This window comes from Aedes albopictus, chromosome 2, assembly GCF_035046485.1.
Source record: "Aedes albopictus strain Foshan chromosome 2, AalbF5, whole genome shotgun sequence".
Classification (NCBI taxonomy): Eukaryota; Metazoa; Arthropoda; class Insecta; order Diptera; family Culicidae; genus Aedes; species Aedes albopictus.
The window spans coordinates 109,485,913-109,501,847 of NC_085137.1; the positions used below are offsets into that span (position 1 = coordinate 109,485,913).

At 39.1% G+C, this 15,935-nt stretch overlaps 1 protein-coding gene across 11 annotated transcripts in view; it reads right to left on the bottom strand.

Moving 5' to 3' along the window:
• The window catches only part of LOC109420651 (breast cancer anti-estrogen resistance protein 3 homolog), a 161,617-nt gene that overhangs the window by 20,826 nt on the left and 124,856 nt on the right, over positions 1–15,935 (bottom strand). For all 11 annotated transcript variants that reach the window (XM_029852958.2, XM_029852955.2, XM_029852957.2 and 8 more), the window contains 2 exons: positions 312–414; positions 51–213 (listed from right to left, as the gene is read on the bottom strand). In XM_029852958.2, the coding sequence (XP_029708818.1) occupies positions 51–213; positions 312–414 (266 nt within the window). The remainder of the gene's footprint in view (positions 1–50; positions 214–311; positions 415–15,935) is intronic.

Consider the following 15,935-nt stretch of genomic DNA (forward strand, 5'->3'; position numbering starts at 1 on the left):
TAAAACAATTCACACATTAGTTGTCGCACTCATTTGCTTCCCACACTTACCTGAACCCAGGCGACGACGGCACCGGTGAGGGTGAGTTGAGTGGGCTTGGCCCACGAATGCCACCCACGTGCTGGCCATACTTGGAAGCATAAAACGATAGCGGATAGATCCTGTTGCAGGGGAACTGAATCCGTGCTCCCGAGGCGGCTGAAATTGCTTTACCTATGCGGAGAAGCAGGGGTTAATGAACGGAACGATTATTGCAACCGACAGAGCACAGAGCAAGCGAGTGACCTCGTTAAAGGCCGGATGCGTCTCACCTGAGCCTACGTAAAAGGTTATCAAATCAGGAACTGTGTCATAGGCATCGTCTTCGAACTGATATTGTACTCTCTCGTATACGGTCTCGGGCTGAATCAGCAACTGTGGGTGGAAATGGTAGAGATGGATACAGAATGGAGAATATCGGAGGGTGGTTGGAGGGTGAGAAAAAAGTTTATATTCAGTTGGAGAGACTCGTAAAGCCTCTGACGGAGGAAATGATGTATATGATGTAAATTTATGAACTCGTTGGAAAGATGCTGCAGAAAAAGCGTGATCGATTTTTATACGTAAAGAGATGCTATTTTTAACTCATTGATTCATCAAAGTTTTTTTTTTGCTGGATAGGGAAGTGTCGGAGGGTTGAGAATGGATCAAAGCATATTCAGAATTACAGGATATTGTGAATTTCGTATTAAATTGTGTTTTTTTTTATCATTTTTCATGACTGTCAAAAGCCCAAGAAATTTTTTTTTCGATTCAGTCATCAACAAAGGCACGAGAATATCAGGCAAAACATTTCAATAGGTCCTATCTGCATTTGAGAGGCTCTCTTTGTTCACTTTCTCTTTCAATTATCGCAATGTAATGGTAAACTTGTCAACTATTTTTGCAGTACAAATCAAATGACAATTGTTTTGACCATCGTTCAATGCAAGGAGACAATCATAATACAAATAAACAGCTGAGATATTAAAGAAAGGGAGGGAAACCAAAGAGAGCGTCGCTTCTGCAGATAGGACCTTTAGACATGTTTGGCCTGATATTACTTTAACCCTTTGAACCGGAATTTTCCCAAGCGTTATTGTAGAGTTTTTTTCTACGTATTTTTGTGGTTTTGGTGCTCAATAGCATAGAAAGGGTAGAATATGGTGCAGAATATTTTTTCTGGATATCCTAAGTCATCGAAACTGTTCTTGAGTTTAGATCCTGAAGTCTACGAGTGTTTCAGACGCGAATGACCCCTATGGTTAAAACGTCTATGATAGAAAAAAAATCCACGAGTGTAACGGTAACTTCTTTCATTATACAAAGCTACGATTTGTAATCTATCATGTCCAGTAAGTCTTCTGAAACTGAAACAGTATCAGATCAGCCGGGATATCCTAGATCATTGAAATTGTTCTTGAGTTTAGATCCTAAGGTCTACAGGTGTAACGTAACATCTTTCGTTATACAAAGCATCGATTTGTAATCTATCATGACCAGTAAGTCTTCTGGAAGTTCGAAAAACAATATCAAAATAATTGTGATATCCTAGGTCATCCAAACTGTTCTTGAGTTCAAACCCTGAAGTCTACGAGTATAATGGTAACTTTTTTCATTATACAAAGCTACGGTTTGTATTTTATCACGTCCAGTAAGTCTTCTGAAAGTTCAATAGACAGTATCAGATCAGTCGGGATATCCTTGGCCATCCAAACTGTTCTTGAGCTTAGATCCTAAAGTCTACGCGTGTAAGTAAGTCTTCTGGAAGTTAAAAAAAAGTATCATAATGGTTGGGATATCCTAGGTCATCCAAACTGTTCTTGAATTCAGATACTGAAGTCTACGGATGCAACGGTAACTTCTTTCATTATACAAAGCTACGAACTGTATTCCATCACCAGGGATGGGATCATTCATTTGCAATCACTTACATTCACTTGCTGTTGACTCGCTTCAGAAACATCGTAGCAAAAATCAGTGTATGGAAGATTTCTTCATTTTTGTTTTACCTGAAACTTTGTAGAACAATGTACTAGCGTAGCATCAATAATTAAGTCATCAGAAGGCAGCAAACATGTAACTGCAATGTAACTCTTTGCAAATGAATGGTCTCATCCCTGTCCATCACGTCCGATAAGTCTCCATTAGGCAGTACCAGATCAGTCAAGATATCCTAAGTCATCCAAACTGTTCTTGAGTTTAGATCCTTAAGCCTACGGGTGTAACGGTAACTTCTTTTATTATACAACATTTCGATTTGTAATCTACCATGTCCAGTAAGTCTTCTGGAATTTCAAAAGACAGTATCAGATCCGTTGAGATATTCTAGGTCATCCAAATTGTTCTTGAGTTTAGATCGTAAAGTCTACGGGTGTGACGGTAATTTCTTGCATTATACAAAGCTTCGATTTGTAATCCATCATGTCCGGTAAATCTTCTGAATGTTCAACGGACATCATCAGATCGGCTGGGGTCATCCAAACTATTATGAAGTTTAAAATCTAGCATTTACTGCAATTGAAGTTTCTGTTTTCTGTTTGGGACTGTGCATAAACTACGTAGATTTGGAGGGGGGAGGGTTCTGATCTAAGTCAATGGTCCATACAAATTAAAGAAAAAAATAAAAAAAATGTGTATACGAAAGTCTACGGTGGGGAAGGGAGTGTCTGTGATAACAAAAAATGAGTCTACGTTGTTTATGAATAGCGTCTTTTAGCTTTATAGAGATACAGGGGGTGGCCAAAATGTTTGAGATAGGCAACTTTTTTTATCCCACAAAAAATTCAACATGCTGTAACTTTTCATAGAGTGCATCAAAAAATCTCAAATTTTGACTGTTTATCAACCTGTTATATGTGCATCATTGGTACAAATTTGGGCTCGATTGAATAGTTTTTCTCGAAGTTAGAACCATACGGGTAAAACACTATTTTTTAGACAACTCATTTTTGAGCTGTCATATCTCGGAAACCAGTGAACCGAATTGAATGATTTTTTTAACGTTTATCAACAATACATTGATACTTAATACAACGTTATACAATGTAATATTTTTTCACGGCGAATTAAGTTATACCGGGTTTTTACCCATATAGAAGAAAATTAGTCAAATTTACAATGCCACACAAAAATGACTAAATGTGTTCTTTCTTTAAGCTTAATTGGCTCTAATATATCTGATTAAAGATATTTTGAGAACAGAAGTGGAAAATCTTTGGATATCAACACTAAAATTTATTGACATTGACGTAAAAAAAATACATTTTTTCGAGAAAAATCCAAAAAGTGTCTATCCATGATAACTTTTTTCAACGTTCAAAAAGTATCTATGTTTTAATAGTTTGTGAAGCATTTGTATAGTGTTGGTGTACGTTCAAAATTTCATTCAATTCGATTAACTGGTTTCCGAGATATGACAGCTCAAAAATGAGTTGTCTAAAAAATATTGTTTTACCCGAACGGTTCTAACTTTGCAAAACATTAGTCAATCGAGCCCAATTTGTGCCAATGATGCACATATAATAGGTTGACAAACAGTCAAAATTTGAGATTTTTTGATGCACTCTATGAAAAGTTATAGCATGTTGAACTTTTTTGTCAGAGAAAAAAAAAGTTGCCTATCCCAAACATGTTGACCATCCCCTGTATGTCACTGTCAATGGTAAGTAAATCGCTGATTTTGATAGACCGACTGCGATTCAAGTCAGCGTGCGCTTTATTGAGTCACCGTCACTTTCCTTGTTCCATCAGAACTGGACTTACTGTGATGGTGTGTGGAAATCACTGATAGGCCATCTTTAAAATTCGTTTAAAAATCCAAATGAAGATTTACCAAGATGTAATTTTAATATGTGGTACAAAATAACAAGTTTGGCATGTTGGTCACAAAAAAGTTTGAGTTTAGGCGAAACCCACTAAAATATTACAACAGTTGCAATGATTGTGATCTAGAGTGCGGGTGAATATCAGTCATTGTCGTTTTGATATTGAACGGCCTGGAATGATAATGACGATTGTGCAATATCAGTAGTAACCTGATAAGAATGATATTGCGCAACTCTCCCTTCAACTGATTCGTAAATTGTCTACAGTTAATGGAATGAAACCAAATTTTTACAATAATTTAGCATATGTATTTCAACTTTTTGGTTTCGGTGCAAAATTTAGGTTGCGTTTAAGTAAAATTCACGACATTTTCGATTGACGTCCTCCATGTGGACATGTACAGGTTCCACTACACTGAAAGACGGCTTGCGGTAATGACCAGCATAAAAATGTTTTCAAATTTACCATGGCAAAACGTGATCATCGACCAACAAACGAATCTTGTATGTGTTTTGATTTCTCCCATATCAACCGGTTCGATAGCCGAGTGGTAGCGTGCGAGCCTGCTGATATCAAGGTTCTTGGTTCGAATCCGGTTGCAAACAGAAACTTTTTTTAATTGTTAATTGGGTCCATGGTAAAATTAAAAGGATTAATCTGTTGAAATGAAACGAAAATCAGTCTGCACAAATTTAGTAGCGTTGTGTATTTAAATTGACCCTCAGAATAGTAATTTCAACCGCAAGCCGTCTTTCAGTGTAGAAATAAATGACTAAAGCTCTCTGGTTAGTTTACACGCATCGTGCCTGGTTTTTACTTAACTCCAAGCTTATGTTTCACTGACAACCATTCCTGAAACCTATTGACGAACATTAAGATGATCCGATAATGTATAAACATTAATTTTTCCAAAACGCGATACCATAATTTTAGATTTTAGCATGTGATCCCTGATAAAAAATATCATAAAAATACAAATAATTTTATTGTTACAACACCATTTTTTCGAAAAATTTTCACCATTAAATATATTGTAATTTGCACAGCACACTCACCATCACCCCTATTGTTCTATACCATTCGGCGAATGGTAAATGGCAGTTTTACAATAAAAAATGGTGGTCGCTATGTATCGTAACAAAAATATTTTGAGAAAATTTTCATACATTTTTTCGCGAAAAACAGTAGAATGTATTGTGTTTTTATGAGACATTTTTAGGGCATTTTTCAAAAGAAAACAATATATCCTAATGTTTTTTCATTGTTCTTACAATACAAATATAATAAATTGAATGACGTCGAATGAATCGTTGTTACAATAAAAATACAATAATATTTGTTGTTATTTGTAAGCAGTTTTCGCTTACGAAAACCCATAGAATTTATATTTCCCGCATTAACGAGCACTAAAGGCCGCCAGAATGATAAGAATCAAACACTCTGATGTCTGGTATGTATTGCTTGGCAGCTGTTGATAAGATCTATCATCAATCTTTTCAATTAACTGCCAAATATCACAAGTCAGACCTAAGGTCATATGATCCATACCATAAATCGTACACAATATGTACATAAGGCCATATGTAAATGCGGGAGAAAAATGTTACCGAGAAATATGAATTCTATGGTTTTTCAAAGGCGAAACCTGTTAACATAACAACAAACATTATTACATGTTTATTTTACCATCGGTTCAATCAAACCCATTAAACTAGTTGTTTTTGTATTGTTATCAATGGTAGTTTCTATTTACTCGATTCATTTAATTTATTGGAAAACAACAGAAAAATCATTGTTCATCTTTTTCTTGTCGTAACATCCTTACTTGGATAAACCTGTTTTCAGCAAGTGTTCCATAAGTACTTCCTCAGGTTTTAATAGACAGCTTCCCTTGCCAATATCTACTGTACTCAAATTTAAAACAAAAACTAAAAAAATATGTCAAGTGATTTTGTATTTGATTATACAGAGTAGTATAACATGATCCAAGCAACAATAATATGTATTGTTATTAATTTGTGTCGAATTGTTTTTAAGTGTAATTGAGAAATAAACTCTTTTTTAATAAAAAGTCCATGAGAACTTTACAGGCACTTTTCCAAATGTATAAAAACAACACAATTTTTTTTTACTAATAGTAAATTTAAATTATTGAAGAACGTGTACGAACTATATCGGATTGATTTCTATTGTAAAAAGTTACCATATATCTACTGTGTGTTTTATTGTGAACAATAAAAGCAGTCATATATTAATAATATTTACCATGTAATGAATGGTCATTTTTTATCCGGGATTGTACAACATCTTTTTGAGAACTGTTAACTAAATTTATTCTATATCGACCGGAATCTCACTGATAACTGCTCAATTACACATATGTAAACAATAAACTTAAGGAGCAACTGTGTAAAATTTGGTTGATTTCGGTGAAGTAGGAAAAAGTTACGTAAGTTTGAAAATGGCACAATAAATTCCGACTCACCCTAACGATTGTATCTATTTCATTTATTTACCGAAACAGAATCAACAAATCTTCACCACAACACTCGAGTCGTGGCTGCAGTTCTTATCCTCTGCCGCGTCCCACATTTGCCTACAGATTTGTGCTCGAGATGTGTCTTCGTCATATCCTCACCTTACCTGGAAGTTCCTAGTTGTAGGGAAGTTTAGTAATCCTGAAATATCTCGAAAGTATTTTGGAATGGCTCTGAGTTTTACAGAAGTTTACGGATCTAGGTGGGTTCGACTAGGTTACGTAACTTTTTATAACACAAATTTCATTATTTAGTGTAGCAGGCTAGCATTGCAAGTGTACTCAATGGAATATTGGATGACCTAAATTATCACAAATATTTCATGAAGAGACCCTGGAGAATTAAGAGGTTCATGGATCCTATTTGGTTGTGTAACATCACTATCTAAAACAAAACCACCTCATGTTACAGTAGTGGTTTATATAAAACTAAGCTTCATAACAGTAAGGATGGCCCATAGTATTCCAAAAATATATAACAACGCTTAGTGTTCCTCGAACTACTCTGGTAAATATAGTGGATTATGAACAGAACACTACTAAACGAAGTGGCAAAAGCTATTACCATTGTCTCCGGAAAAGTGTGGTTGATCTGGAATATCTCAAAACTATCTTGGAATGACTCATTACAGTTGGATGTGTAATGTTTAAGATAATTGTGTGAATTACTACTGTTACTGTCAAGAGCTAAACTTTAGGATAGTTTGGACGATCCTCAATGTCCCAAAGATTCATAATAGCATGCAGTAGACTTCAGGTTGGTCTAGTCACCACTGTTGATTATGCAACGTTACTCAGTATAGCAGAATTGGCTATGAGTATTTATCTAAAGTTCTAAACTCCACGGTAGTTTGGCTGACCTGGAATATCCCCATTGTGTCTCCAAACGATATTTGAGATTTCAAGAGCTTCACGGATCGCTGCAGATTATGCAATGATATTATTTATGGCGAAAACACGTAAAGTTATTCTTGTAGATTTGAAGAACTTTATTATATAACAGTTTGGACGACCCTCAATGAACCAAAGGTTTATAACAAACCAGTAGACCAGCGGTACCCCAGCGGTACCCCTTTGATTAACACGCGTGCCACTGTCCGAACTCTTCTGCACATTTTTCAACGCCTTGTCACGCCCAGGCCTGTGAACAAAAGCATTTTGTTCTTCGTACACGTAAAATTCAACATATTTGTAGTTCCGTGTCAAAAATTGAGCTCAATCCATCAAAGAAAACCATAGTTACAGCATCGTAAATTTGTCCATTTTGTATGAAAATCGGCTGCGTTCAACAGCGTCAACTTTGCCGCCATAGAGTGCGCCATACATACCTAGCAGTCTCGGTTAGCCTATGCCGGATATGGAGAGCTCCTTCAAGAATTAGGGTGCTAACACAAGCGAAGATGTACTACCTATGTTATGCTTTATTTTCTGACAACCTCGGACAGTCGCGTCTTCGACCACCCCCACAAGCGTGAGTTTTTCATGGTACGTGTACTCAGTACATTACGTGACTGTTCCCGTGTTAAATGTAAATTCAAATCTCCATAGTTTGAATTACCGATTTACTAAAACAACACCACACTACAAGCACATTTTCTTTCTTTCCGCTAATGCAATTTTCGAGTTAAAGCTGAAAATAGTTTCCCGGAACAGGCTCATAAATCAAAAAGATTTCACCCCTACAGCATCCGGAGAATAGTTTCGCCTCTTGAGCAACCATCCTTTTTCGGCCCCAGACGACGCGGCATTACCATTAGGTGTACCTTGTTTGGCAAAGTTTCTCGTCAAATAGTAGAAAAATGCCACCCCCTTGTTAGTTAAGTAGCAAAACAGTTTCCAAGGTGTCTGTCTGCCGACCGGCCGCCTTCCATCGTTGCAGAAAACCCAGCCACAACAACAAGAGGAAAAAGCGATAAAAAAACCGACATCCAACACTATTCATCTGCATCGCAAACCACTTAGACTGCAGACGTGTGTAAAGTTTTTAATATGTGAACTCCAGTGAGAGGATTATCCATCCATGCCACGCCACTATTTGCACTACAGTGTCGGTTCTCAAACTGTGGGCTCTACCTCGTCAACTTCCGAGAAATGTGTTATGCTCACAAGACTACGTAGGGTTTAAATTGACTTGAGGCGATTCAACTCGTCCAGTATACATTTAACAGAAAACTTGATAACCACTGCCACACGACGTGCAACCAAGTACCTATGCTGGGTAGTGCTTCCAGGGATTTTCCTCGTCTAGGAGCTCACTTTTTGCGTCCCGTGACTTTTCCCAACACCTCTGCAGCTGCAGCAGTTGAAAGTGCATTCGGCTTGCAAACGGAGTGAAGGAAAACTCACTCACAGCTTAGATTTACAACGATTTAGTTCAGAGTAAGTGCAATGTAAGAGTCTATTAAGGAACTGAAAAGACTTTTACAACTGTTCCGCTTTCTTATCCGGCTCTCGAGAAAATGACACACGGAAAAGGTTGGAATGGTGCAATAAAGCCAAGCAACAAACGATACTACTCCGGCAGTCTTTTATCAGTTGTTTATTGGCAGAGCATCTCTTCTCGAACCGAGTGATGTGAAGTATGCAAATAGCATTCCAATGCGGGTGGCTACCGGGAGGATAACACTGTTTAACGAACCATCATAACCTCATCCTACTGCGAGTGCGTTGCCATGGGTTGAAATTTATTGTTATGGAGATCGGCATCATCGCCAACAATCTCTGCCACCCTGCTCCTGGTAGTATTATAAATCCCCTTCAGTTTTTGGAGTTGCCTCTTCTGAAAATGTTACCCTCGCTTTGATTTTCTCAATACCATAAAATGTTTTTCATTTACAGTTAGACCACTTCAGAGAATTAAAAGCTTCATCAGGATGCCTACTCGTTACCGAAAATGAAATTCCATGGTTTTTACAGTTTTATACGTATCTGGGCTTCCCCATGAAAACTTTGTCTAGTAATATCCCTATGGATTGCGAGAAACAAACTTTTGCAAAAAAAATGCTAACATTGATATTAAATGGCTAGTAAGGAATCAAATTAGCAAAAACACTTGAATGTGGCTCAAAATTACTGCAGGAATTCTTTCATCGGTACACCAAGTAATTCAGAAATATTTTAAGGGCAAACGTCTTGAAATCTCGCTCGAACAATGTATCAGAACTTCAGATGCACAAATCTCAAGAAGCAAGCTTCAAACAACAGCGCATTTCATTATTCTGTTCTTGTTCACTTGTAATAAGCTTAAAATAAGAAGCTCAGGTGCGCTGGTTTTGTTTACGAAGAGATTTGTGCTTTCGCAATCGTGAGTAGTAGCCAAAGTCGGTCATTGTGGCGGCCATTTTGGGATTCTTACAAGGCTGTACTTAAGAGTTGTGCCTGGAAGGCTCTCAACTTTCTACTTCAAATCATTTCGATGATCCCTCCAATATTCATTCTTTTCATTTATTTAGTATTACGTCAAATACAAGATAAAACTGAATCAACAATATTTCTCCACAGTACATGGTTCGTGGCTGCCGCTTTCTATCCTCGGTCACGCTCCACCTGGTCCGCCCATCGTGCTGTCTGCGCTCCACGCCTTCTTGTGCCAACCGGATCTGTCGCGAATACCAACTTTGCAGGGTTGTTGTCCGGCATTCTTGCAACATGCCCTGTCCATCGTATCCTTCCGGCTTTGGCCACCTTCGCGATGTTGCGTTCGCTGTAAAGTGCTGCGAGCTCATGGTTCATTCTTCTCCGCCACACACCGTTCTCCTGCACACTGCCGAAGATCGTCCTTAACACGCGTTGCTCCAAAACTCCAAGTGCTTGCAAGTCCTTCTCGAGCATGGTCTATGTCTCGTGTTCGTAGAGAAACACCGGTCTTATCAGCGTCTTGTACATGGTGCACATGGTGCGTGGATGAATCCTTTTAAACTGCAGTTTCTTCTGGAGCCTATAGTAGGCACGACTTCCACTGATGATGCGTCTTCGTATTTTACGGCTAGCATTGTTGTCAGTGTCAGCCATCAGTAAGGATCCGAGGTAGACCAATTCCTCCACCACCTCGAAGCTATCGCTGTCTATCGTCACATTACTAGCTAGAGTGGTGCTCAGGCTGGAGGATACCGCGGGCCAAATTTGCAATTCGGGATCGGCCTGCGGGCCGCATAAAACATCGATGCATAAAAACAACAAAAAGAACAATTCGAAAGCATATTTATTAAAAATCTAAACTGTTCAGAACTTGTGTAAGGGTCAAAGTTTATAATCTATTGCCCTTCGTGGAGTTCAATTTAGATTCATAAGTTTGGTTGAGAAAAACGATTGAGCTTCAAATTGAAATTCAAACAAAAAAATTAGAAGTTGCCCCTAGAATTGCCTTGAAGCCACTTCAAGAACTTGTCAAGCAGCTTTTACAAGAATTTCTTTTGAATCGCTCCAAAAAGGTTTGCTGGATTTTCTCCTGAAATTTCTTGTGGAGTTGCTCCAGAAGGTTTACGAGAAATTTCTTGAAGTTTCTTGTAGTTTTTCTAGAATTCTTTTGGAACACCTCCAAGAACTCCTCTTAGATTTGCCTTTGGAACTATCCTGAAGTTACTTCAGGAATTCCCCATTAATCGTTCGATTTTTCCGAAAATTTTCCAGGAGTTTCTTGAAGGTTTTAGTAAATTCTTTCCATAAGTCTCTTCTAAAGTTGATGAAATACTTCATCATTAAATTTCATCAAAAATTAGATTTTCAACAATTGTTTCGGGAAGTTTCTTTAACATTATCTTCTAAAGTTGCTGCATAAATTGCTTCAAATTAATTGTTCAAATTTTCCTCAGGCGTTCTTAGCGTCTTTTGTGTCTTGATGCAGTTGGTCCTGGAATCTTGTTTGTAGTTACTCCTGAAAATTCTCTTCTTATTGCTCGAGGAATTTATTCCAAATTTGTTTAAGAAATTTCTGCTAGAGTGGCACTAGAACATTTTTCTAGGAGATGTTCCTATAATTTCCATGCAGTATCGCCACAACTTTCTCATTGAGTTTCTTCAGGTTTATTTTCTCCAGGATGATTTGAGTTTCTCCATATATTTCGCTTAAAGTTGCTCAATTTTTTTCTCCAATAATGTTTCCTGGAGTTTCTCCAAAAATGTATCCAAAAGTTTCTCCAAAAGGGCACAGGAGACGCTTTATGAATCTCGCCTGAGATTTTTTTTCTTTAAGTTCGTTCAGGAGTTTTGCTTGGACTATTCAAATTGGATTCGTAAGTTTTGTTTCGAAATGTGTGAGTTATAATAGAAATTTAAACAAACAGTGGAAATTAAACAATATTGGCAACCAAGTTGAGATTTGTTGAAAATTTTGCCAAAAACTTCGTGCTTTGTGTTTTTATGTTCTTCGGAAAGGCGAAATGTGAAATATTTGCTCAGCATTGCATTGACTGCGCTTCAAAACTGCAACTAATTTTTAAAATGATTCAAGATTACATTTTTAACAAACTTTCATTAGATTCGTACCACTTATAAATAACTACAATCTGGCTTCGTGACTGCTGAAATGCCGAAATATTTCGGAGTTGCGATTTCGAATCTTACCAGAACGAATTGTTCTTTTTGTTTATTTATCATTTAATTTGTGTTCAACACTGTGAAAATTGATCAGCATTTTTTTGTTTGATTTCTTAATAAATTTAACGAGTTATTTCAAATAATCGTTCAAAAATTTCGATTCGTCTTAAAGTACTCCGCGGGCCGCATCTTAAGGCTTGGAGGGCCGCATGCGGCCCGCGGGCTGCAGGATGAGCACCACTGAGCTAGACGGATCCGGTCATGTTCGGTTCCGCTTGCCAGCATGTATTTTGTTTTGACGCATTCACCAATAGTCCGACCTTTGCTGCTTCGCGTTTCAGGCAAGTGCACAGTTCAGCCACCGTTCCAAATGTTCTGGCGATAATTTCCATGTCGTCCGCAAAGCCAACAAATTGACCGGATTTTGTGAAAATCGTACCCCGGCTGTTGAGCCCGGCTCGTAGCAGTACACCTTCCAAGGCGGTGTTGAAGAGTGGCATGCGAGTCCGTCACCTTGTCGCAGTCTCCGGCGAGATTCGAATGAACTGGATAGTTCACCCGAAACATTAACCCGGGAAAGCCGTTTTCGTCCATCATTCTCCATAGCCCTGCGCGGTCGTACTGTCGTTTGCCACTTTGAAGTCGATGAACAGGTGATGCGTTGAGACCTGGTATTCACGGCATTTCTGGAAGATTTGCCGTACGGTGAAGATCTGGTCCATTGTCGACCGGCCGTTGATGAAGCCGGCTTGATAACTTCCCACGAACTCATTCGTTTTAGGTTACAGACGACGGAAGATGATCTGGGATAGCATTTTGTAGGCAGCATTCAAAATTGTGATCGCCCTGAAGTTCTCACATTCCAAATGGTCGCCTTTCTTGTGAAAGGAGCAGATTACCCCTTCCTTCCACTCCTCCGATAGCTGTTCGGTTTCCCAGATCCTGACTATCAGCCGATGCAGACAGGTGGCCAACTTCCGGAGTGTGGGCTGTGCACGTTTAGTATGCTGAAGTTGAAGAATCATGATCCTCAACCTGCACATTCTTTCGTCGATTGGCCACCAACCGATCACGCGCCTCTGCATATCACCCATGACGATGAAAGCTGTTCCCAGCTCGCGTGTGTTGCCGCAGCTCTGGTAGATGGTATGATTGCCTCAAAACGTTCGCACCATGGATCCTTTCCACCACACCTCCTGCAGTGCTACGATGCCGAACCCGCGGTCCTTCAGTAGATCGGCGAGTATGCGGGTGCTTCCAATGAAGTTGAGAGATCGGCAGTTCCACGTACCGAGTTTCCAATCGCAAGTCCTTTTTGTTCGCTGGGGTCGTTGCCGTTGGTCTCGGTTCGTATTATTCTGTTGCTGATTTTCCGTTACAATGGTTTTTTTTACGGTTGGCTCGTAGGGCCTAACACCAACCGCCTACTTTCCGGAGGACCATAGTGAACTTAGAGTCCTTCCCTGGCACTCGGACGTTGATCAGCCACCCCTAACATGGGGATAAGACGTTGCGTTGTTGTGAGCCGCTCCTCCTGGAGAACAGACGCTCAGGTTTGCCGAACAACCAGTAATCGTATAAGATGTTGCATATACGATCACTGGTTGACTGGGCCCCCCTTCCCTGTCAGCCTACAACCAAAGTTTCCACCGGTATTGGTTACCCGATCTTCCTTAAGGTTGCACATTGTTTCCGGCCGGTACCACGAGGAGGTAGGGATAGGAGTTGCTGGGCAGAGGCTAGTGGATCACAATGGGATCTGAATTGCGCAGCATACCCAGCCTTTACCATGCCCTGAGATCCATCCATAATTGTTTTAAGGAATCCTCCCGGAATTTATTTAATAATTTCTCCCGGGATTTCTCCAAGAATTTCTGTTGTTTAATGTTTGTTTTAGGAGATTTCATAGGATTCCTTCAGAGATTCCTCCAGGCTCTCTTAGCTCTATTGAATAAAATAATTGGAATAAGAGCAAAATTTATTTTCGAGTATTTAACAACTCTTTCACTCGTTTATACGTTTTTTGTATTTATACGAATCAGAATATTACAGTATTTTAAGAGTTGTGCTGATTAAGAACGACAATATTAACAGATTTCATGGGCCTGCATAGAAGATTTTGTTGGAACCGCACCACAGACTTCCTATTTTTTTTGTGAAATTTTGTTTATTAAAATCCGATTATCGATAACACATTTGTTTGAAAATTGCTATTGTGAGATAACTCAGGCGTTGACGGGTTAATGTGTTTTTGTCGGTCACAACATGGTTAAACATTTAAAACTGAAAACTCACAGATATGATTAACATGGAAGTGTAGGACGTGAAATAAATGAAAAACACATCTTGATTGTTTCTGGACCGATATGACCGGTAATGGTTTTCTATATCCGCAACAAAAATTTCATTGGATGCATGGTTCCGGAAAAATTCCGGGGTATCGTGGAGTAGGTATTTTTTTTTGGATGATGGCGCACATGCAAAATTCTGCCGATAAATGCTTCTTGATATACCCATTTTCATGAATTCACTATACAGACTCATTTGTGACCATTTTTGGTCGCAGTGGCCACATTCCACAGACTTCCGGCCACCTGGTTTTCCGGAAAAGTGGCTTAAAACTGACCACGACATGTTAAGTTTTATGAATTTAGGAAACAGGATAATGTTTGTGAAATATTTGAGGAATCTTGAATGGATCTTCTGGAGGAATCACAGAAGAAACTTCTTGAAGAATTTATGAAAGAAATCCTGGGATAATCTTAGAAGAATTTTCAGTACTTTCCTTTGGGGATCCTTCTGGATCTCCTCCAGAAGTTCTTTGTGGATGTTTTCATGAATTGCTACTGGTATTCCTCAAGATATTTATCCTGAGATTGGTCAAGAAGGATCTTCTGACATAAAAAAAATCTGTGCCTTCCACAGTTGCTGCTGGTATAATTTCAGAACTTTCTCCTGTGATTCAGAGATTCACAAATTCCTTTCGGGATCCTCTGGATGATCCTCTTCAAATTCTTCAATGAATTCCTTCAGCAACCCTTCAACAAGTTTTTTCGAAGATTTATCCTGGAGATCCTTCTGAAATTGCTTTCATAGTTGCTTCTAAGATATTTCCAGGAATTTCTTCTGTGATTTTGGGGTTCACAAACACCTGTCGGAATTCTCTGGATGTTCCTCCTCAGATTATTCAAAGATTTCCTTTTGCGATCCTTCAACAAGCTCCTTCGGGGATTCCTTTTGGAGATCCTTCTGAAATTTCTTAAGAAGTTATTTTTGGAGTTAGGGATTTCTTTGTAACGAATCACTTTTTAAAAACTACACTTCTACACAATTTATTGTACGTACTTTACTTAACGACTACCTACACGGAATTCTGGATCAAGAAAGAGAGCGAACCACGCTGCTGGTTCGCTTTTATGAACTAAACGTGCTTACCTAGCGCATTCCATGCGCCCTATCACCTGACTGCCGTGCCGCATGGCGCATGCGCCGTGGTTCGCGCCAACGGCTCCTATTGGCTGATTCACCTAGCAGGATTTCCTAACGGCTCCCCGTCTGCTGGAAAGTCGTCCTCGGCTTTCAAATTAAGGTTGTGGAATCAACTTGGGATACCTCGTGGAAGAAACCTCTGCGTTGACTTCTGATGCTGTGCTTCCTTCGGGCTGCTGTTTGGCGTGTGCAGATGGTGGAAATGCGGATGCATGAAATTTCTTCCAGGTGATGATCTTCAGGACCCCAATGCTGATAACAATGATGATGATGATCGTCAGCGTTGAGAATGTTCCGAAGGATAGCCACCCAAATAGATTGATTTTCCAGTGAATGTTGTCGGTTGTCAGATTGAGGTGTGCTATGTTGTCCCGATGCTCTAAGTGCTGCTCCTGTAAAAGCTCCAATGGGAGGCGATTTATGAATTTAACTGGAGTTACCTTTAGGCCTGTTGTTGGGATGAACGACTGGGGCTGCACATCATAATTGCGGTTTGCATATTCCTCTTCGTCGAGCTTCAACGTACACT